The sequence below is a fragment of the Stylophora pistillata genome, chromosome 9 (genome assembly GCF_964205215.1).
Source record: "Stylophora pistillata chromosome 9, jaStyPist1.2, whole genome shotgun sequence".
Taxonomy (NCBI): domain Eukaryota; kingdom Metazoa; phylum Cnidaria; class Anthozoa; order Scleractinia; family Pocilloporidae; genus Stylophora; species Stylophora pistillata.
Window position 1 is genome coordinate 16,336,730 of NC_142527.1, and position 22,471 is coordinate 16,359,200.

The 22,471-nt window shown below is 39.1% G+C and overlaps 4 protein-coding genes and 1 pseudogene across 4 annotated transcripts; 2 read left to right on the top strand and 3 right to left on the bottom strand.

Annotated features, from left to right (window-relative positions):
- Positions 1-656: 656 nt before the first annotated feature.
- On the top strand, positions 657-1,485 carry LOC148723552 (uncharacterized). The gene is made up of 2 exons (XM_088733298.1): positions 657-924; positions 1,076-1,485. Exons 1-2 carry the CDS (start codon positions 743-745, stop codon positions 1,461-1,463), a joined length of 570 nt encoding a protein of 189 aa, XP_088589424.1. The 5' UTR covers positions 657-742; the 3' UTR covers positions 1,464-1,485.
- Positions 1,486-1,539: 54 nt separating this feature from the next.
- On the top strand, positions 1,540-3,211 carry LOC148723553 (uncharacterized). The gene has a single exon (XM_088733295.1). It carries the CDS (start codon positions 1,566-1,568, stop codon positions 3,093-3,095), a length of 1,530 nt encoding a protein of 509 aa, XP_088589421.1. The 5' UTR covers positions 1,540-1,565; the 3' UTR covers positions 3,096-3,211.
- A 5,671-nt stretch (positions 3,212-8,882) lies between these two features.
- Positions 8,883-11,060, bottom strand: LOC111326089 (retrovirus-related Pol polyprotein from transposon 17.6). Its single transcript, XM_022930017.2, has one exon. It carries the CDS (start codon positions 11,058-11,060, stop codon positions 8,883-8,885), a length of 2,178 nt encoding a protein of 725 aa, XP_022785752.2.
- A 130-nt stretch (positions 11,061-11,190) lies between these two features.
- LOC148723554 (uncharacterized) lies at positions 11,191-12,067 on the bottom strand (annotated as a pseudogene).
- Positions 12,068-12,858: 791 nt separating this feature from the next.
- On the bottom strand, positions 12,859-20,632 carry LOC111326092 (uncharacterized). Its single transcript, XM_022930020.2, has 2 exons — positions 19,942-20,632; positions 12,859-13,875 (listed from the first exon to the last, which is right to left on the bottom strand). The coding sequence occupies exons 1-2, from the start codon at positions 20,512-20,514 to the stop codon at positions 13,117-13,119; spliced, it is 1,332 nt and encodes a 443-aa protein (XP_022785755.2). The 5' UTR covers positions 20,515-20,632; the 3' UTR covers positions 12,859-13,116.
- Between the last annotated feature and the right edge of the window lie 1,839 nt (positions 20,633-22,471).

Below are 22,471 nucleotides of genomic sequence, written 5' to 3' on the forward strand. Positions count from 1 at the left end.
CGCTCCGGTTATTGCATCCGAATGCAATACAATGTCTAACCATTGCTATCTTTGCCTTTTGAACGCTTCAGATTGTCGATAAAATAAAAAAAAAATAGCGTAAAATGCGAGTTGTTTTGAAATATACAGTGTAACCTTTGAGAATTTACAAAGCCTTTGACCCAAATGCCTCGATTCCGTGCATCTTTAAACAAAACCGCTTTTACGCAAGTCTCCCTCGCAGCCGTTTTTAGTCTCGTCACGTTATTAATAAAAACGCCCCCAAGAATCTTCTCGACTTTATTTTGTGAGAAGAAACAGGATTTAACAATGTACAGAAATTAGATTATGGTATATTGGCTCATATACCATAACCGCTGAGCCAATAAAAAGTCTTGAATTGCATCATCCAATGATTCAGTTTTTAATAACTAACAATTATTCCACTCGCGCTTGTTGGATATGAGATGATAGATAGCCAACGAGGCGCGTAGCACCGAGTTGGCTATAATCATCTCATATCCAACAAGCGCGAGTGGAATAATTGTTTTATTAAAAAAGCCCCTAAGAAATTATTATTTTGTAAGAAGAAACCGCATTTTTTAGCTCCCTTTTGATTTTAAGCAGACGCGTACGCTTACCATATTTGTAGATTATGGTATATTGGCCCATACACCATACACCCTATGCATAACGAGAAGAGACTGGGAGCGATAAACGTGAAAACTAGGTTAGTTGGGCCTTGTTAGCTCGTGTTAAAAATATGGCCGCTCATGACTCTGTAAGTAGCCGTCTTTCTCAGATTCTTACGGAGGAAGATATCCCAGGAGCATCATTTCAAGGAAGAAATCCGACTGCTCTAAAATCAGATGAACTTCGTTTTTGGTTAAAATGTCGTGGCGATCCAGCAAAGGGGTTAAAAACAAAGGCACAATTGGCGAAAAGGCAAGTACAGTATTTGTCTGTCATGCGTGATACTTCTTAGAATTAAACAGATTTTAATATCGTACAAGAAGATCAAAGGATTTTAGGAATTACTTTTCTAAATGAAATGTTGATGAAATGATTAATAGTTTTTCAACTTTTCATTTTAAAGAGTTCTTGAATATGTTGCGTCTGGTCGTGATAAAGATGTTGTGGATCCCAATAAAAATCTGTTATACACACGTCGGAAGGAGAGACAAGAACAACTCGGTCAAAGTGATGCGATGTCTGAGGAAAGAACTGTTAAATTTCCATCAGCTGGATGGTCTACAAATTTGCAACGCATGCCATTATTCACAAGGGCAGAGATGGATTTACATATTTCTAAATCTGGAAAAAACTTGGACAAAAATAAACAGAACCATGCGGTTCCAATAAGCATGAAAAAAGCAAAAACATTTCTTGTTGATGAATATCTGAAGGACTTAACTTGCGCAAGTGACAACCATTATTTCTTTTTTAAATGCTTGTGTTACCATAGTTTCAAAAAAATTGAATAAAGGCTGATAGTTTCAAAAGAAACTGTTTGGGGCTGCGTCGGTGGGAGTAACGAAATAATTTGGATATATCAACAAAGTTGAAATGGTAAATTGGCCACCGTAATGATTACAAAAGCTGACGTTTCGAGCGTTAGCCCTTCGTCGGAGCTCCGACGAAGGGCTAACGCTCGAAACGTCAGCTTTTGTAATCATTACGGTGGCCAATTTACCATTTCAACTTTTTTGATATATCCAAATTATTTCAAAAAAATTGAGCCACCCCATAAATTACAAGTTGCACTTTGTTTAGTAACTGGAGCTGTTAAATATGCCTCATATACATGTGTAGCAGGAACTGTTGGTTTTTGCAATCATTTGCTGGCTGTTATGATGAAACTCTGTAAGTTCAGCTTGTATTGTTGTCAAGATATCAAGGACTTGGAAAATGACTCTGATATGACACAAGCTAAGGCTTGCACTTCAAGTTTACAACTATGGCACAGGCCTGTAAGAGGGGATAAAATCAAGCCCCAACCTGTCATGGAACTTGAGGTAAAAAAGGTGAATTTAGATGCAGAATATAACCCTGATAGTGGAGTAAGGTGTTTGTTCTATGAAGCTAAGAAAAATTTGGGTACACAGGCATCTGATGAGGTTTTGTTAAAACACAAACATCAAAAGATCAACCCTAAGTTTGCCCTGTCTCAAATTATGCCTACTGGTTGTACCAACTTACAGGAAACAAAATTTGGAAAATGTCCAAGTGGCTCCTATGCAAGTTACCAGTTACAGTTCACAGAGTGTAATTTTCAAGTTTTCTGTAATACTGACTCAATGCCAAGAGTGGACTGTCATATTGAACAAAATGCTATTTCTGTATATCCTCCATTTCCTTTGCAACAGTCTGAGCCATATGAAAAGCCAGATGATTTAAGAAGCAGCCAGGAAGCACTCCTGGGACATTTGATTGTTGATGAGGTAAAGCTTAATACCATCGACAAGAAAACAATTGAACAAGTAGCATCAGAAGAATGGCAGGCAGAAAGAAAATTTCGGTATACAGCATCTAATTTCCACACAATTGTAAAAAGGCAAAGGAATCATGACACTCTAGTAAACAATTTGCTTCATCCCCAACCATTTACTGCCAAACAAACTGCACATGGGAAAACCTACGAGCCTGTAGCCTTAAAGGAGTATAAAAAATATATGTTTTCAACAAGGAATCCAGTTTCAGTGTTCAAAAGTGGTCTTGTTGTCAGTATCGCCCCTCCCTTTTTAGCAGCATCACCAGATGGCAAGGTCATTGACCGAGGCTGTAGCAAGCCTTTTGGGTTGGTAGAGGTTAAATGTCCTTACACAAAATTTCATGTTACTCCCTTAGAAGCATGTACAGATGAAAGTTTCTTTGCAGAAAATTTAAATGGAAAGCCAAGGCTGAAAAGGGGGCATCAGTACTACTTCCAGATACAGAGTCAACTAGGTATTACAGGAGCAAGTTGGTGTGACTTTGTTATCTATACTAACAAAGGCATAAGTATAGAGAGGATCATAATTGATCCTCAATTCTGGGAAGTATTGAATGAAGACCTAAGGAACAGCTATTTTGAACATTTTATAGCACCAGCCTCTGTAGAGTTCAGTAACCATTAGAAGGGTTAACTACCACAATCTAATCTTGTCATGAGTAAAGAGAACTGTGTCTCATACCTAACTGGATATGTTTAAACCAACATGGTCTGCGTAATACGATAACTTTGAGGATAAAGCTTTTGTAAGTTTAGTACCTCTTTATTATTTGATTTTAAGATCTTTGGAACTACATGTAAAACTTACATCTTAATGTGTTTGGGACTGAAAGCAAGCGAATCACATCCTTAGTTTTAGTTGGTTTAGAAAATAGTTAACCTGAGAGATATCGTCAAGTTTACATTTATTAAATTGACTGAAATTCTGTAGTGTACCTCAGAGCTCTGTCAAACTCAGTGTTAAGCGGAAATGAGAGGGTCCTGAATGTTACATAAAAAGGCACAGACACTCCACATTTGGTTTAACCAAGTCCTCGGGCTTAAAATGACGAGAACAGATCTTCGTGTTTTCGCTGACTCTAAACTCTTTTCCTTCGTCTCGACGAATGGCATGGAGCCAACACTTTTTGAGGATAGTGTCGTCCGGAAATTTAAAGTAAGAAATTTTCTCTCCACTTTCGGTTCTGTACTTCTTTTTGGTACAGTTTGGCACGCAACAGTTTTGCGGCATTTTCAAAAACTGGTGCTCTTCACATCAGGCGGCCATTTTTATTTACTTGGCCCAACTAGCCTCGATTTCAAGTTAAACTCTCCCAGTCTCTTTTCGTTCTGCATAGGGTGTCTAATGGAAAAATAAAAAGTCTTTTATCCAATGATCCAGTTTTTAATAATATTTCATAGACAGTAAGATTGACTGATCACAAATCATATCCTGCCACAGGATGGTTGGGTTAAAAGTGCAAGAAGAGAAACAAAGCAAGAAATGAATGTCCAATTTCAACATTTGGCAGCTTGCAGTGAATGTGTGCTTGCACTTTGCGTTTTTCTTCTTTTTCCCAGTATTTGCTCACAGTTTCACTTTGATCACGTATTTTTTCCATCTTGCCCTTCAACATTAACGTGAAGCTGAAACTTTACAATTTTAGTGATTCTTAAAGTGCCCCTGAGATCAAAATTTTCGTACATCATTTTTTTCCATTTTCGTGTTCAGTGTGTCTCCTTCACCTACTCTACCAAATCTCAGTTTAGACCGAGCACCAGAAATATCTTTTTTCGGACCGTTAAATTCACGATTTCGCGTCCGCCATTATTTGATCATGTTCCGGAAGTTGATCGCAGGACTCAGAGGAAGTGACGTCAAAGGCGAAATCCCGCGAAAAGATGACATCTAAATACCAAAGACAATTTTTGACTAAGACACTAGAATGCGTATGATGCACGATCCTCGCAGTTGAGAACGCTATTTATGCAATAGCGAAAATCAGACCTGAAAAAAATCAGACCAGTACGGGATTCGAACCACTGACCTCTGCGATACTAGTGCAGCGCTCTACCAATTGAGCTAACAAGCCAACAGGGAACAGGCCGTTAAGTTGATTCGTAATAAACCCGTGATGATAAATCAGATACAATGTATATATGAAGTTCATATATTTTGAATTGCGGTATTAGATACGTATGATGCACGATCCTCGCAGTGGAGAGCGCTATTTATGCAATAGCGAAAATCAGACCTGAAAAAAATCAGGCCTGTACGGGATTCGAACCACTGACCTCTGCGATACTAGTGCAGCTGAGCGCTCTACCAATTGAGCTAACAAGCCAACTGGGAACAGGCCGTTAAGTTGATTCGTAATAAACCCGTGATGATAAATCAGATACAATGTATATATGAAGTTCATATATTTTGAACTGCGGTATTAGATACGTATGATGCACGATCCTCGCAGTAGAGAGCGCTATTTATGCAATAGCGAAAATCAGACCTGGAAAAAATCAGGCCTGTACGGTCAGTGGTTCGAGGTCAGTGGTTCGAATCCCGTACAGGCCTGATTTTTTTCAGGTCTGATTTTTGCTATTGCATAAATAGCGCTCTCTACTGCGAGGATTGTGCATCATACGTATCTAATACCGCATTTCAAAATATATGAACTTCATATATACATTGTAACACTAGAATGCGTTATGATGGCGACGACTCAGTAAATAAATGAAAATAATATATGTTTACTGCGCTTTCATAAAATGTATCAAAGCGTTCTTCGCAGTAATAAACCCTACTTATCCAGTAGGTGGAAATAAGGCTTGAAAAAATTTTAGGTCCGTACGGGATTTGAACCTATGATCTCTGCGATACCGGTGCAGTGCTTTACAAACTGAGCTAACAAGCCAACTGGGAGCAGGTCATTATGTTGGTTCGTATTAAACCCGCCAATAAATTTGAATAAATGAAAATCATATATGTGTACTGCGGTTTCATAAAATATACAAAAGCGTTGCTCGCTGTAATAAACCCTATTTATCTAGTAGCGACTAAGTACTGTAGACATGTCTTATTGATTTGCCCTGTTCTGCCAACAGAAGAGCGAATATGATAGGCATGCAATGTCTACTTTCAGCGGTGCTTATACCAAGTCTAAAATTACCAAGTCGTAAGTGAAAAAAGCTGTTCCTTCAACTTAAAACGGCAGTCACTTTGAGAATAAAGTAACCCTTTAGTTGCCTGTCATTATATTTGTGGTGAGGTCGCTGACACCAAAACGGGCTGGCTTTCTCTATCTTGGCGTTGCATCGAGCTGGTGCACTTAAAACAGAAGGATGGGTACAAGTGCGGAATTCTCATGTCTCACGCTCTGCAACCACATGCAACATTTAGTTTTTAAGTTCAATACAGAAGTCACTATTCTCATTAAATCATGAGGTGTTACGGTACGAAATATTTACCCTCACATGGTAACTAGGAAGAAAGTGCATTCGATTAAATATACCTTAGCAACCACTGAATTATTTCTGCCTTAAAAGGAATTTAACGGAATATTGCATAATCTTCACTCATTTTACCCAATGATTGATTGTTGTTTTCGATCGTTTCTTTCAGTTTGCTAGATGTTTGTGTGAAGAGTCCTCCGTAGATGCAGCTTTCGACATGGCAACCGAACGTGCACTAATAACGTCTATGGCGTTTGGCTGTTGTTACCATGACATCTACGAGTAAGCAACCTAAGTCATAGCTTGTTTCCAAACTGCATCTATTTTAATCTTGCTAAGCATTGGGTTTGATCCTGATATAGAGTTAAGAGTCAAAGTATGAGACCTGACCCAATAAGAAAGAAGACCTACTTTAGTGAATGATAATGAAATACTTGTTCCGTCCGCTGTAGGAGAAATATCAATGTCTGCATAGCGTACCATGACGACGATGGAGAAGATTGGCTGGGATAGGACAGTTGTGGCCAGTACTTCCACGCAAGTTGCATCAAAGTGGATTTGATTTCTCAGACTCTCTCCAGCTTTGTCTGCCCTTGTTAATTTCACAACATCGTTGCGGATTAGTGACGTAAATTGATGGTGGAGAATAATCTTCCCAGTGTGGGGCTGGGGTAAGACTAAGCTAGGCTGTGTACAATTCATGAAATTCGCGTTATTTCACGAATTCTTTGACGCTAAAGTGTTGACAAGTGTTTCGCGTTACGTAAGTGAAAACTTTACTCTTAAGTGAAAAATGTACTCTTAAGAGTCGAAGTTACAGTCCAAAATTCAAACGTTACTGTTAGCTTTATTGGCGCACTGATAACCTTGTAAATAGCTCAAACATCCTGAAAAAATTTTCATTCGTTTTTGTATATCTTCATCCTTTGTTCAGTACGATTTTACACACTTCGGGTTTAAACTTTTCGTGGGGAACACGTGTTACAGCTTACACGACGTATTTCAAATTTAACCGCTGTACTATAAACTTGTGTGTTCGACCCTCGACGAACGCCTTCGATATAGCGTCACCCTCCTATGTCAAGCAAACATAACAGAGTGCTTTATTCTATTATTCAAAAAATAAACAAAAATGACCGGGTATCGATGCGTAATTCAAAGCTGAAGTAATCGTGCAGACCATGCTGCAGGTATTCCTCTGCATTGGAGCCTTGCAAATAGATCAGAGCGGGAAAAACGGATGCGATTTGTGCGACCTCGCCGGGTAAACTTCAATCCTACAGAAATATTTGTGATCTACTCCGAACACTTCTCGGAGGACTGTTTCGAGAGATCTGTGTGCTTTGAAGGATCTAGGCGTAGAATTCTGTTGGGTTCAGTGCCTACCGTTGAAGAAGAGAGGGGACAAGAAAAACCGTCCTCAGTGCGATCTCGACGCCGGAAAGCGAAGTCTACGAACCTCCACGGGTTTTGTCACCTTTACATATGAGCTGATCAATATCCACCTTTAACAACTCTCTGGCAGAATACCTTACACAAAGGAAAGAACTCGGTGAACATTGTAAATAAGAATGATAAAATTGCCGAATTGAGGATTGAGATTTCTGACCTCAAAGAGCTCACTTTTATACAAAAGAGATGAAAAATATAATTGCGTGCTCTGATTCCAAAAAAAGCTGGCTTTAATATCAGCGAAAGCAGAACAAACAGCTTAAGATACAGAGCGTAACAACACTTTAAAATGTGAGCTTGCAGCCAAAAAACCGAGAAAATGAAAATTTCTTTAACAACCTGTCAAAATATCAACCATCTGACAGCCAAGTCAGCGTGCTATCGAAGGGTCTCAAATTCAGCCCAACGCCCGTGACAAACGAATTTAAAATCAGGCCAACTTTTGCGAGATTTATTCGCAAGACGAATGCGCCTCCGTTACACTTTTCACGGACAAAACAAAGAACCACTTCTGTTTCATATTGTAGCGTTGTTTATAGGAAGAACAGACACACACAGGTGTGGTAAAACAGCTCTTTTTAATCGATGTCCGACAAAACGTAACAACTGGAAAGCATGGCCTCTAAAGATTTGTTGCCATGGTTGTTATGACGTAAATGTGGACCGGAAGTAAATAGAACGGTAACACCGATACCGTTAAATCTCCCCTTCTTCAGGAAACAAAAAAAAAATGTAAACGTAACTGAATGTCACTATCCTAGTTTAAAATAAAACTCCAAAAAAAAGAAAATTAAGAGTTTGTCATGTCCCTTTTTTTTTTTTTGACAACCCCAATCACTGGTAACAGGTAGGTGGTCTAACAATTCGTCCAGATCGAGTGGTGGTCACCGCTGGGGAAATCTCCCGCTTATCTGCTGCAGGCTGAAGTGGATATTCCGGATGTGGCTTGTCCGTGTTCTGCAAAGGTACTGTGTCTGATTGGTCCTTACTGACTGCAGTACTTTGCAGTAGCAGAAATTGGTGTTGCTTTTGGGGATAATCTCATCTCATCTTCACTGTGTGGCATCACTTCGCGTGTATGTCTCGGGTGTCTGCGGTTCCTCCTATAAACTCTTCCATCTTCTGTTCTGACTTGATAGGACCTTATGTCGACTTTGCCTTCGACTCTTGCTTGGGTCCAATCCTTCTTCTTTCCCAAGTGGGATTTTAGTGGCTGCAATCGCATTGTGTCTCCTGGGCGCAGTTCCTTCAGTTCTTTGGCGCCTTGGTTGTAATACAGAGATTGTTTAGCCTTCTGTAGCTTCAACTTCCGATCAACTTCCTCTGGTAGCTTCGGCTTGAGCAATTGGTTTGAGGTTGGGAGTGGAGTCTGTTCTTCTACCGAATAATCGCTGAACAGGTGACGAGTTGAGTATTTCTGTAGGAGTATTTCTCCAGTCCAGCAGGGCAAGATATGGGTCTTGTTCAGACTTGACGGCTTTCTCTAGCAGATGTTTTCTGTCTTCACCGTGTTCTCGACTTTGCCGTTGGACTAAGGATATGTTGGAGAGCTTTTTATATGTTCAAAACCATAAGTGTCTGCGAACTGTTGGAACTTTGCGGAAGAAAAGGGCTGTCCATTAACCGATACAAACTGATCGGGAATTCCATGACGTGCGAGATGGGCTTTCAACTTCTTCACAACTTCGTCTGCTGTCTTGCTTGTCATTCTGTCAACTTCAAAGAAGCTTGAATAGTAGTCAACGGTCACCATGAAATCTGTACCGTTCAGATAAAAAAGATCAACTGCGATTTTCTCCCATGGTCTACTAGGCAGTTCGTGACAAATCATTGGCTCTTTTCCTTGCTCTACAGGCTGGCTGTTGCAAACGGTACACTTTGCTACATAATCTTCGACATCTTTGCTCATCCCTGGCCAGTAAACCACTTCTCTTGCTCTTCTGAGACAGCCTTGGATGCCGATGTGGCTCCGGTGGATCTTAGCCAACATGTCAGCTTTCACGCTCATAGGGATAACTAGTCTTTCACCTTTGAAGACCAGTCCATTCTGCAAAGACAGCTCGTCCCGAAATGTAAAATAACCACTGATGTTTGCTGATACCTCTGCCTTGGTAGCTGGCCAGCTTCTTCTGATTGTTGTCTTCAGCTCTCTCAGGGTAGCATCAGATTCTGTTGCTTGCTGAATAGCAGTCTGCGTTGGTTCCGATACTGGCAAGTATTGTATCATATTGATATGCTCTAGCTCTCCTTCGATGTCTCCTCTCATCTCCTCTATGTACATAACATCTCCTGCTACATTTTCTCTTGTGCTCTTGCGCACTCTGTATGCTCTGCTCAGTGCATCTGCCAGATACATTTCAGTCCCTTTTTTGTAAGACACTTGGAGGTCATACTTCTGCAATCTTAGCAACATTCGCTGAAGACGTTTAGGGGCACTGTGTAGACTTTTACGGAAGATGCTCTCCAAGGGTTTGTGGTCAGTTTGGATCTTGACAGGTCGACCATACACACACTGCTCAAAACGTTCTACTCCTAAAAGTATTGCAAGCATCTCTTTCTCTATCTGGCCATAGTTCCCTTCTGTTTCTGTCATAGAACGAGATACATAAGCCACGGGCTGGCCTCCTTGCACAAGACATGCACCAAGTCCTCTGTCTGATGCATCACACTGCAATTCCACGTCGTCTTTGGGGTCAAAATACTTGAGGACAGGGGCAGCTGAGAGTATCTCCTTAACTCGCTTGAAACTACATCCTTGTACTTGCTCATTCCAACGGAACTGGTTCCCTTCTTTCAAAAGGTCTCTCATTGGGGCTGTAACTTCTGACAGGTTAGGAGCGAACTTCTGGAGGTAATTTACCATGCCGAGAAGTCTCTTGAGATCTTGTTTGCTGGTCGGGGTTGGCATCTCTTTGATACCTTGTACCTTGTCTGGGTCAGGCTTAAGACCATCTTGACATATAACATGTCCCATAAACTTCACTTCTTTGCGACGGAGCTTAAGCTTCTCCTTGTTCAACTTAATGCCAGTAGCGCGGCAGCGTTCTAACAATGCTGTCAGCTTTGCATCATGGTCAGAAAGTGCTTCAGCTTCTGTTTCTCCGACACCAAAAACAAGGATATCATCAAATATTGGCTTAATTCCATCAAGACCTTCCAGGGCGTATTCCAATCTCCTCTGAAACTCTTCCGGAGCGGGTGATATGCCGAAGGGCATCCGGGTCCAGCGGAACCTTCCCCAGGGGGTACCAAATGTGGTCAGAAAACTGCTTTCATCGTCTAGCTGCACATGCCAAAATCCGTTCTTTGCGTCTACGACACTGAAGACTTTAGCATTTGTAAGCAGCGGTAGTAGATCATCGATCACCGGAAGGGGAAAATGATTTCTCCTGAGTGCTTTGTTCAGAGGTTTTGGGTCGATACATAGCCTTATCTTTCCATTGCTCTTCTTAATGACTACCATTGAGGAAATCCAATCTGTTGGAACATCTACTGGTTGCAGGATGCCTATCTTAACTAAGCGTTCTAGTTCCTGTTTTAAAGGCTCTTTAACTGCAAAGGGGACTTTCCTCACTGGCAGTGCCACAGGGGTTACAGACTTATCAATCTCGAGGTGAAGCTTTCCTTTGAGCTTTCCTTCTCCTGAGAAGACATCTCCGAATTTGCTCACGAGATCCGGCTGTGTGGGAATCTCATTCGAGAGAGACATGATGTTATCAGTGTTAATCACGATGAGGCCAAACTGCTGCACCGATTCAGCACCGAGGAGTGCTGTGTGACCTGTTGGAACGACGGTGTATTCCGTGAGGAAACACTGTCCATTCTTGGGGTTGAAGGTCTCGACCTTAGTACATTCTAGAGGTTTCAGCTCTGATTTGTTGAATATGACGCATGACGAGGGTAGTTTGAGTAGGCTGAAGGCGTTCCATCCGCGGATCCTTAAATATCTGCTGATAAATATCTGCTGGGAGGATATTGACTGTTGCTCCACAGTCTAATTGGAATTTCACTGTTTCATCCCTCAAGCGCATGTTAGCATAAATCTTCTTAGGACTGTTTTTTGCATAAAGGACGCTCACTGATTCTACAATGAATAAGTAATCATCAGAATCTTCGTCATTAAACTTCTGAACTTCTTGTTCTACCTTGTGAACTGACTTCTTAGTTTGCTTTTTGTTGGCTTTCTGACTTCTGCAAGCCACTGAGAAGTGGTTCATTCCACCGCAATTATCACACTTGTGCTGCCATGCTGGACAGAGTTCTTTTTTTAGAGGATGGGTTCTGTGGCAGAACTTGCATCTAACTGGTTCTGTTACTTTGTTGTGGATCTGTTACTTTGTTGAACTTTACTGAGATTTCGTACTTTATTATGGCGTAAACCTATCTTCGATTTTGGGTGGCCTGTGGCAACGGCGCTAACCTCCTCCGCATGGGACATCTCCTTGAGTTGTTTGGATGTGGTTTCACTCGCACGGCAAATATCAATACACTTGTTAAGAGTTAGTTTGTTCTCAACTAGCAGCTTTTTTCGAGTGGCGTTATCTCTAATTCCTACCACAACTCTGTCTCTAATCATTCGCTCTTGCATGATACCAAATCGAGGATCGTGCATCATATGTATCTAACACCGCAGTTCAAAATGTGTGAACTTCATATATTTCATTGTATCTGAAAGAGAGTTGTGACAAAGCAAAGTATAAGTTTGTTGAGCCTTTGACGTCATGATGACGTTTTTGCGCGCTCGGCTGGAACATGTTTTCAGCAACGGCGGACGATTTTTGGACGACTTTGAAGAGGTAAAAATTGGTCCTCGAAGGTTTTTGTTTGAGTTTTTAATGGCAAAAAGGGTCTTAACTTAACCCAATTCAACATTGTGTAAACAATTTAGGCCAAAATAAAATGGCCAATTTTCGTCTCTGGGGCACTTTAAACATAGAAAGCCTCTATTGACGATAATTAAAACCCTGTTTACTATTCTCTTTTCACTCCTTTTCCCAATTTTCACAAAACAAGTGTAATTCTCTTTCCTTTAATGTTGTATGCAAACCAAGCATGAATAATTTGCAACCCTCTTAGAATTGCTTGCACCTAGAATAAAGCTGGTGTAACTGTTAAGTTATCACTATTTCTATTTCTTGTGTCGATCCCTTAATTTTTTTTTTAACAAACTTTCACCATATCCGATAAGGTTTTAATCATAACTTTTAATCAAACTTATAAAAAGTTTTAATCAAACTTATAAAAAGAGGAATAGCCTTAGAAGGGGATTTAAGTTTCCCCTTCTACCATCCTGCCATCATAGTCAGCTTAACTCATTGTTATTATCAAAGAACCATAGAGGTGCAACATTTTTCTCCCATAATTCTCTTGGTGTACTTCCTCCAGTGCCCAAAATATCTTCCCTCCAAGGAGAGTCGATCCACTCCTTTGTACTGTAATGGGTTTTTAGACTCACTGATTCCCCCAAAGATTAATATCCTTTGTACCTGTCACATCTTGAGCCAGTAGTGACTCATACATTATATTGAAAGAACAAAATAACATTCCTTAACCCTATAACTCCCACAAGTAATTTATATGAAACTTCTCCCTGTAACATTCATTCATTATCAAGCATACAGGTTATGAGAACAATCTAACTTATCAATTAGAAATTTTCTTGATCTAACACCACATTCTTGCAATTACTTTACAAGGAAGTGTATAGCAGCTAGACAGGGAGAACAAATCCTAAACCTGCTAATGGCAATACATACAGAATTAAATTAGCCAGTCCTATCCAAGAGGGCTTTAATGAAATAACTAGCAGCACTTCCACCAGCCATTCCAAGTGTCATGCTTAACACACTCAAGTATCCAACAGTCTCCTTAGCTCTTCCTGGTACTTCAGATGAAGAGTAAGAGATAAGGGATGTTGTCAGGTGACCAGTTGATAGACCAAGTACTGCAACAAAAGTTGCCATCAAGGCAGGCCTTGTACTCATACTGTGAGGGGGTACACTCAGACAGATGCCAGCAATGATTAAGAAACGAGCAAGAGTTGATAACCATGCCCACCAAATAGAATACATGTAATACAAAGCTAATGGCCCTCGGCCAATAACATCACCAATATTGTATACTAAAATTAACAACACAGGGAACCAACCATTACCAATGAAGTCTGTTGCCATGGTAGCCACTGATGGTATCACAACATACTGTTGAGCAGTTACTAATGTAAGTAAAAAACAGTGGCAGAAGACATGTTTGTAGCGCAACACCCTTAGTGCTTCACTTGTAAAGAATGCAAAATGTTGAAAAGGATGCTTCCAGTCAGTATCAACACCACTTCTTGGAGCTTGAGAGTAGTACCGTTGAAATGCATCACCTCTAATGAGATGAAAGTAAACACCTACCACTACCAAAGTAAATATGGCTGCTGTCCCAAAGTAGTAATAGCTCGACACATGAAGATTTTTGGTAGCAGTCTTCGTCAAAACTCTTAAAGACGTCATAAGGAGACCACATAAGCCTACACCAAGCTGTGGAGAAAATGACAGGGAAACCTTTTATATCACATGACCGGAAGACTTGTTTCTATTTCAAAGCTCTCAGTGATATTCATTGCAAGTTATAATATTTCATTTTTTTTAAATGACAAAGGTGTTCTATGGTAATTCGTAATTAAATACCGAAACAATTTATATCATTCCACTTAATCATTATGCCACATTAATAGTGAAATGTACAAATATAACTGTTACAGTTAATGTAAAGGTTGATTTGTGAAAGAATGATGGACTGGCCCATACCAAAACAAATTATCTTTTAATTTGGCTCAGTGAGCCAACTTGTGAAATTAACAGTGAAATAAAACTTTTTATGTTCGCCCTAGTTCAGGAATACAAGTGCCCCTTGTCAGTGCTACAAAATCTCAATAATGGCCAAACATTGCATATCTTATGAATTCGTTTAATTGTTTTTTTATTTAGTCAATTTCCTTTCCTTTATGCATTAATCATAGATATGAGATTAAGAAAAGTCTATTGATAATGCAATTCATGCACATGACAGAATAAAAAGCAAATAAGAGAGTAAAATGTGACATAACCTGACACCCAACCATATTTTTGTTTTGTCAAAACAAAATGGTAATATAGTTCCAGGCATAAATCCTCTTATAGAGAAAAATAATAGTTGGAACCTGGCTTATTTATCTCCTTTAACAAAACAAAATGAATCCAAGGGGGTAGGGGGTCCATCTGAAAGTCCATATAAAACATTGATATTGCTATGCATTTCATAACAATGATATTTATTGTTATTTCTATGACAGGTTGACTTGCATCTACATGAAAATGCCCTAGACTCTTACAGTTCATATAGACTTGTATGTCTCATGATGATGGTATCAGTGTAAGATGATGGTCTTTCACAGTAAAGTGTATGCAACTTGTATATGTGTATCCCTGTGCATGTAATTTCTATCAAGTTTTGACCTGAGTTTTACTGTCTAAAGTTTAATCCACAGCTGTCTTACAATCTTTGTACACTTTGAACAAATGATGCTTTGGCACATAGAGTACATTTTTTTCCTGTAACTGGTGGAAGTTATAAATTTCCTTTCATCTTTGTGAGGAATTCTTCACTTTTCTCCTATGTTTAGATTAATTCTAAGAACCATTTAGCAATAACCTGATACCCAAGTTATGCCCTTCAATTTATTAATTTGAATATATCAACAAAGTTGAAATGGTAAATTGGCCACCGTTACGATTATAAAAGCTGAATGTCGATCAATATGATCAACATTTAGCACTACAAACGTCACAAAAGGAAGATTCTGACTGCATTCCATTCACTCTCACGTTTCACCCTCACAACCACTCAGTTAAATCCATCATTCTTAAAAACTTTAAATTACTTCAAAATGATCCAGAGACAAGCACTATCTTTTCGCAGCCTTCGCTCATTTCATTCAAACGCGACAAAAACACAAGCAATTTTTTGGTAAGAAGTTCTTTTTAGACTAATGAGCAACCAGGCACTTTTAAATGCGCTCGTGCATGATGCAAAATGTGTCCTTTCATTCACAACACTGAGAAAATATCGGGACCCAAACGATCCATTAAGATCACCGATCACTTCACGTGCACTTCACGTGCATCTGCAGTCTTTCCTTACACTTAGGTAGCACGGAAAGCCGTAAAACTCTTGAACAAAAGCTCATCTTTCAAACCGGCAGTCTAAATCCCTCAGGTATAAACAAACGCTTTTCATTCCACTAATTTATTCGTGTTTTTCTCATTGCCATGTTCCCATCAATCACGTAGCTCTTTTTTCTGCCTTTAAAAGCACACACAACCCACAATTCCTCTATTCGCTCTGACGAAGGGCTAACGCTCGAAACGTCAGCTTTTATGGTCATAACGGTGGCCAATTTACCATTTCAACTTTGTTGATATATTCAAATTATTTCGTTACCCCCACTGACGCAGCCCCAAACAGTTTCTTTAGAAACTATCAGCCTTCCTTCAATTTATTGCTGCTTGAGCAATAACTGATATAAAGTGTTATCAACTGTGTTGTTAACATCCACCTTCTGTGATATGCATAACCTTCAATATAGCTGGTAGTCTGCCAGTTTTAGCTTCTTGTACAAAAAAACTGATTTAAAAATAACAATAACAAAAAATCTCTGGCTTCTTGAGCGCTCTAAAAACCTCCCTAGTACTTCATATCTAATAAATACAAAGCTGATGCATGAACAAATTGTTTTATTAGACTTTCAATCTTGCAGTTGAATAAAACAAAATTCCTTTGTTGCACTTTGATGCCCTACTTCTTTTGTTTTGGAAAAATGTTTAGCCACGTTTCAACACTTGTCTAAAAATTGGTCATATTTGTGTGTGTAAATTACATTTCTTTTCCAGTCTGTTGATTAACCAATTTAAAACAGGCTTATCCTTACTTTGAATAACAGAAAATTGATCTTTGAACAGTTTATGTACATACATACATACATAGGTTAATTGACCACTCCCCATAGGGGCTTTTCAGGGCCAACACCCACCCATACCACCCCAGGGGAGGACATCCACCACACAGTAGTCTCATGCGTGGGAAATTAATGTCTCCTACACCTAACCCTACAGGAGACGGGGCCTACGGTTTATTCGTCTTTATCCGAGAAGACTAGAATATCTATCCATTTCTTGATATAGAAGGTAGCAAATTCTCCTCAGTTACTGACAATGGGTATTGGTCCGGCCGGGGCTTGAACCCTTGACCTCCCTCACAACCCAATCCAGCGCACTAACCAATTGAGCCATAAGGGATTGCAATATTCATATAAATTTTCTCAAATTTATCATACAAAAAAGGCAGGTCTTCATTGCTGGTTTGCTCATTACCATGAAAAAGTTGAACTTTTTGCTTAATTTTTTCTTCACCTTATACTGCAATATGTCAAAGTTGCTTGTAAATAAATTTCCTCTTTTTAGGGATGAGTTTGCCTACATAATCAGTATGCACAACTGGATTATGAAATATTCTCGCACAATGACTTTTATTACATGCATTTACCAACTTTGTTTTAAAAGGCATCAAAAAATGGCTACACTTGAATCTTAAAAAGTAATGTTGATTCCTGCACAAAACCAAGGAACAAAAGTGACTCATTTCAGTCATACTGCTACTATTTTAGTATTAAATAAAATATACACCATGTCACTGGAAAACATCTTCATCAAATTGGGGAGTTCACCATTTAACTTTTTTCTCAGACAATAGGAAGTATTCCCACTTTTCATGTATATGCAAAGTGAGCTCCAAAGTGGACGCTCTGGACAACCCTGGAAGGGAGTGGGGTCAGGATCGAATTTTCGAAGCGGCACCCTAATGGTGGAAAGTGGAAAAATCTCCTCAAATCCTGAAAGATGGTATGGTGGAAAATTAGCTCAAATTGTACTGTGGTTTATTGTTACAGTTGAATGAGAAATGAGTGCATTTTCCCCAGGATACTAATCTTCCAACTCATCAAATCCTGAAAAGATGAAATGCTGTAAAATTACCCCAAATCCTGAAAGACAAAACTATAAATAGTATGCACATAGTTAAATATATCTCTAGTCAAATATTTCCTATGGGACATCATAGCAGTCTGTATAAGAGAGAACTGAATTCAGCTTACCAGCTGGTGTTTCACCCTCATGAGTATCACTTCAGAAATTCATTCAAAACCCAAAAAATGACTTGTGCTCATAATGTGTGATATTACTTTGTGGCTATTCAGTGTGTTAGAGTTATTATAAATATTTGACTATATTAGATATATTTAACTATGTGCATACTATTTATAGTTTTGTCTTTCAGGATTTGGGGTAATTTTAAAGCATTTCATCTTTTCAGGATTTGAGGTAATTTTCTGGCATTCCATATTTTGAGGATTTGGGGTGATTTTGAAGTGTTCCATCTTTTAGGGTTTGAACTAATTTTTCCCCAATTCTGCCATTACATTTTCAAGTTAATGGCAAACAACTTTGGTGTGTGTTCTTTCCTTTTAATAAGTCTCATAGATACATCAGAGTGTTGAGTCACAACTGTGGAGAATAACTCCTACCAAAGTTTAAACCCACCACCAATATAATATGGAGTAGATAGGTCAGATAACAGAAACTGCCTTGTCTGTGCGAAACTGATGATGTTGATTTGGTTGTGCCACATTGGTGCTTGATTTGAACATAACTTGATTTAATTTGACTCTGGTTTGGTGTTCAAACATACATTTAAACCACAGGTAGCCCAAGCATACTGTGTGTGATTTTGGGGTCTAAAGTTCATTCATGGCAATACCCTTAACATATTAAGACTGAATTTTAAGAGTTAGTGTGGGCCTTTGAAAAAAGGAAAAATTCTAAAAAAATTAAGAAAAAATTAAAAAGGATAATAAAAGCAAGGAATAAAACGTGTGAAGTTTCCTTACCTTTATTCAGTAGCTGCTTTGTTGCCAAGAGTTGTTTTAACGCTGTTTTGGCGACTTTCTTTGTAATACGTGCCGTGTCACCAGTCAACTGTATAAAAGGAAAAATTATAAAAATATTAAGAAAAAATTAAAAAGGATAATAAAAGCGAGGAATATATCATATGAAGTCTCTTTTTTCAGTAGCTGCTTTGTCCTTTATGGTCCTTTTAACACTGTTTTGGCGACTTTCTTTGTAACGCATGTGGTGCTACCAGTCAACTGTATATAAAAAAATCTCAAGGCTGGAAACTTCAACCGGTCCTGAACACCAACCGTCACCACTCAAAGGCTAATAAATTCCAAAAAAGTCAACCAATCTCCCTCAAATTTCCACCTGCGAGAGCATTTAGCTATTACCTACCTGTTCCAGCGACAAAAGTTTTCAAATTCCACTGCATTAGTCTGAGAGCCGCTCTGTCTTACCATCCATTCTGGCAAAATCGCTTTGTAGATATGTGTAATCCTTTTGCCCTTACTACGGAATTCAAATGTCAAAGCGCATTGGATTGAATTACATGCACAACTCCCCAGATGGTGTTGTTTGACAATGGGGCAAACGTAACAACCTTCCTAACGATCCCCTGGAGAGTCTTTTATTTGGTCAGATGCACTTTGATATTTGAATCCCGTAGTAAGGGCAAAAGGATTACACATACCTAAAGAGCAATTTAGCCAGAATGGATGGTAAAACGGAGCAGCTCTTGGATCGATGCAGCAGAATTTGGAAACTTTTGCTGCTGGAATGGGTAGGTAATAGCTAAGCGCTCTCGCAGGTGGAAATTTGAGAGAGATCGGTCGACTTTTGTGGAATTTAACAGCCTTCGGGGGGCAACAGTTGGTGTTTGGGACTAGTTGAAGTTTCCAGCCTTGAGATTTTTTTATATACAGTTGACTTGTAGCACCACATGCATCACAAAGAAAGTCACCAAAACAGCGTTAAAAGGACTGTAAACCACAAAGCAGCTACGGAAAAAAGGTAAGGAGACTTCATACGATATACTCCTCACTTTTATTATCCTTTTTGGTTTTTTCTTGTTTCTCTTTTTATAATTTTGACTGGTGACATGGCATGCGTTACAAGAAAGTGGCCGAAACAGCGTTAAAACGACTCTTGGCAACAGAGCGGCTACAGAATAAAGGTAAGGAAACTTTACATGTTTTATTCCTCGCTTTTATCATCCTTTTATAATTTTTTAAAAATCTTTTTTAGAATTTTTCCTTTTTTTAACGGCCCACACTTACGCTTAAAATTCAATCTTAATATGTTAGGTATTGCCGTTAATTGTTTTATTAAAAACGTTAAATTAAATTATTAAATTTTTAGCTCCCTTTTAATTTTAAGCTGACGCGTACACTTGCCATATTTGTAGATTATGGTATATTGGCTGATATACCATAATGGCTAAGCTAATAAAAAGTCTTGAATTGCATTATCCAATGATCTAGTTTTTAATAATGAACTTTAGACCCCAAAATCACACATAGTACACTTGGGCCGCCTGTGCTTAAACGAAACATTACTAAATGATCAATCAAGCAGGCACTACATACAAATCCCACACTCACTTTCACTGACTGAACTTACCATTAGTCCGTGGGTGTATATAGGTGGTAGAGCATGAGTAGTAAGACCAAATAAAGTAGACTGGCACACGGCATCTACTAAACCAAGAATACCTGCTAGAAACAGAACGGACCAGTAGTGGCTCCTCAGACATGTTGACCCACATAACTCCAGCTGATCAAGAAAAATGAAGCCCAACATGCATATGACTACGACTGAAAATCCACTGACAATCCTCCATTTGAAACTAGCAGCACGACCCCACACCAAGTTAACGAAACAACCACAGAAGAGCAGCGGATTGTAGATTGCATTCATTGCAAATTCTGGTTGCCTGTGAGGAAAAATGTCATCGAAGTAATCAACTGCGGCGAAAATCACGAATATGGGAAGAACTGAGCCGATTCCGAACAAAACAAACTGTAAATACATGCCAATGTTTTTCCTCGTCAGCATAGTCACCAAAGTTTTGTCTTTGTTCCGACAATAGAGTTCAGAATCGTCGCCAATAAACTGTTCACACTCGACTTCTCTGTCAGCCATCGATGGATTCTGCGAGGGATTTCCTCCCTTGCCTTGAAAAAAATTAAACATGGCCTTTCAACCTCCGAAATCCGCACGGAAGTTTTAAATTTCGACGCATATGAACACAAAGTTCGGTCAAGATTTTAACCATTGAATTCACTGGTGTTTGCCGGTACTTAGACAGGAAATTTTTCCAAGTGTCTTCTTGTACCTGCCACCTAGACCTGGACGACATCTCTTGGTACCAGTGCGCAGAGAGATTGGTCGATCAAACAAGCGGCAGTCAGCAGTGTGATGCAGTCGACTGGGACCGACTTTAAGGTGGCTCGTACCAGTTCCTCGCGCGGGGAACAGGTCACTCTTGCGTGACGCGCGCGAGAGAAACGTGCGAAAGAAGCGCGAGATCGAAAGATGAAAATTCAAAACAAAGATGGCGGCGCGTGGAATGTTTTCTACTTTTGTGAGAAGTTTACCTAAGAGCTTGTATTTGATGTGTTGAGCGGCCACTGTGAATGCAGGAGATAGAAAATAAGATAACGAAGACGATTTTCGGAGAAGTAAAGGTTGCTTCACTTCACATTTAAAAGAAATATTCAACCGATATGAAATCTTGCGACAGCGAAAAAAGAAGAACTCAAGTGAAGGATAATCTACCTGAAGTGGAAGAAGACTTTGAAACTTCAAGGAAAATAATATGATATAGCCAGAAGTCATGTGTAGGATTTTTAAGATGAGATCGGGAGGCTGTCTTTGATGGCTGTTTAATGATTTTCCTAGCAGTAAACGTCTGTAAACATCAGATCGTAGGTGCTCGCGCGAGCACACGCAATTGTCAGCGGTAGCTAAAACACATCATGAGCAAATGTCGATCTTACAGAATCCAGATTTTTAAATGTGCGAGAACACGCGTGGAAATTGCTAAACTCAAGAAAGCTATAGCATGAAAACAAGTCCGGTGACCCCTTCTTTTTATTGTTCCAATATGATAATAACGTTGAAAGGAATCATCAGAAAAAAAAACTAGAAAATTCTACGGAAGGAAATTTGCGATGTGTGAAAATTGCCCTTTTTGTAGATTTTCTGAAATTCCGCACCTTAGAATTTTTTAAAAATCTTTGTGCATTTTCCTTTTCAAGTGCGAAAAGCAATCACTGAAAAAAATCAGGGGGTCACCGGGCTAGTTTTCGAATTATTTAAGCCACAAGCTAAAAAAATGCGTCTGAATAAGCCTATGAAAGCGTTGCCATGGAAACTGCTAGTGACGAAATGACACTTATTTTTGGATAACCAATGATTATGTAATTCAACCCCGTAAAAGTGTTCAACTGGCCTTGGTCAGTCTTTCTGTTGTATTCTTTCAAAGTTATAAACCATCGAAAAGATGAAAACCGGTACGAGCCACCTTAAACAAACATATTGGCTTTTTCTGAAAATAGCCGGAAGAACTGTTTGGCCATAATCTATCGCACTACCATTTCTTTTCTACCAGTAATAATATGTCGTATTTGAAGTTTTTCATTGATAGATGAAGTTTTTGATTTGAAGTTTTTCATTGATAAATGGTTTGAAAAATCCAATTTAGTAGTTTAGATTTTTTTATCTCTATTTTTCTTTTTATTAGGTGGTCTGCCTAGTATGGGGACTTGTCTCTTTTGCTGACCATCCTTATGGCCTTTTTATTCCTTGTATATATTTTTTACTTATCTTCTTTTCTCTAGACCATGTTAACAGTGTCGCCATTAAATTGTAATAAATAAATAAATAAATATTTTTAAAAGAAGCTCTCTCTTATTCCCACCCGGTCAATTTCGCGTCAAAAATAAATTTTGCCTGAAACTCTGTCAATAGAAAGACTTTACTTGGGAAAGAACTAAATTAGATTAGGTTTGATTCAAGGTAATTTTTTTACTGCATTAGGGGTCATAACTATTTCCAGACCGTCGCAATGTCTCGAAAATTGCAAAAAATAGGGGGCCGGATCGGATTGACAAAAACAGGATCGGATTGGACCGGATTGGACCGGATT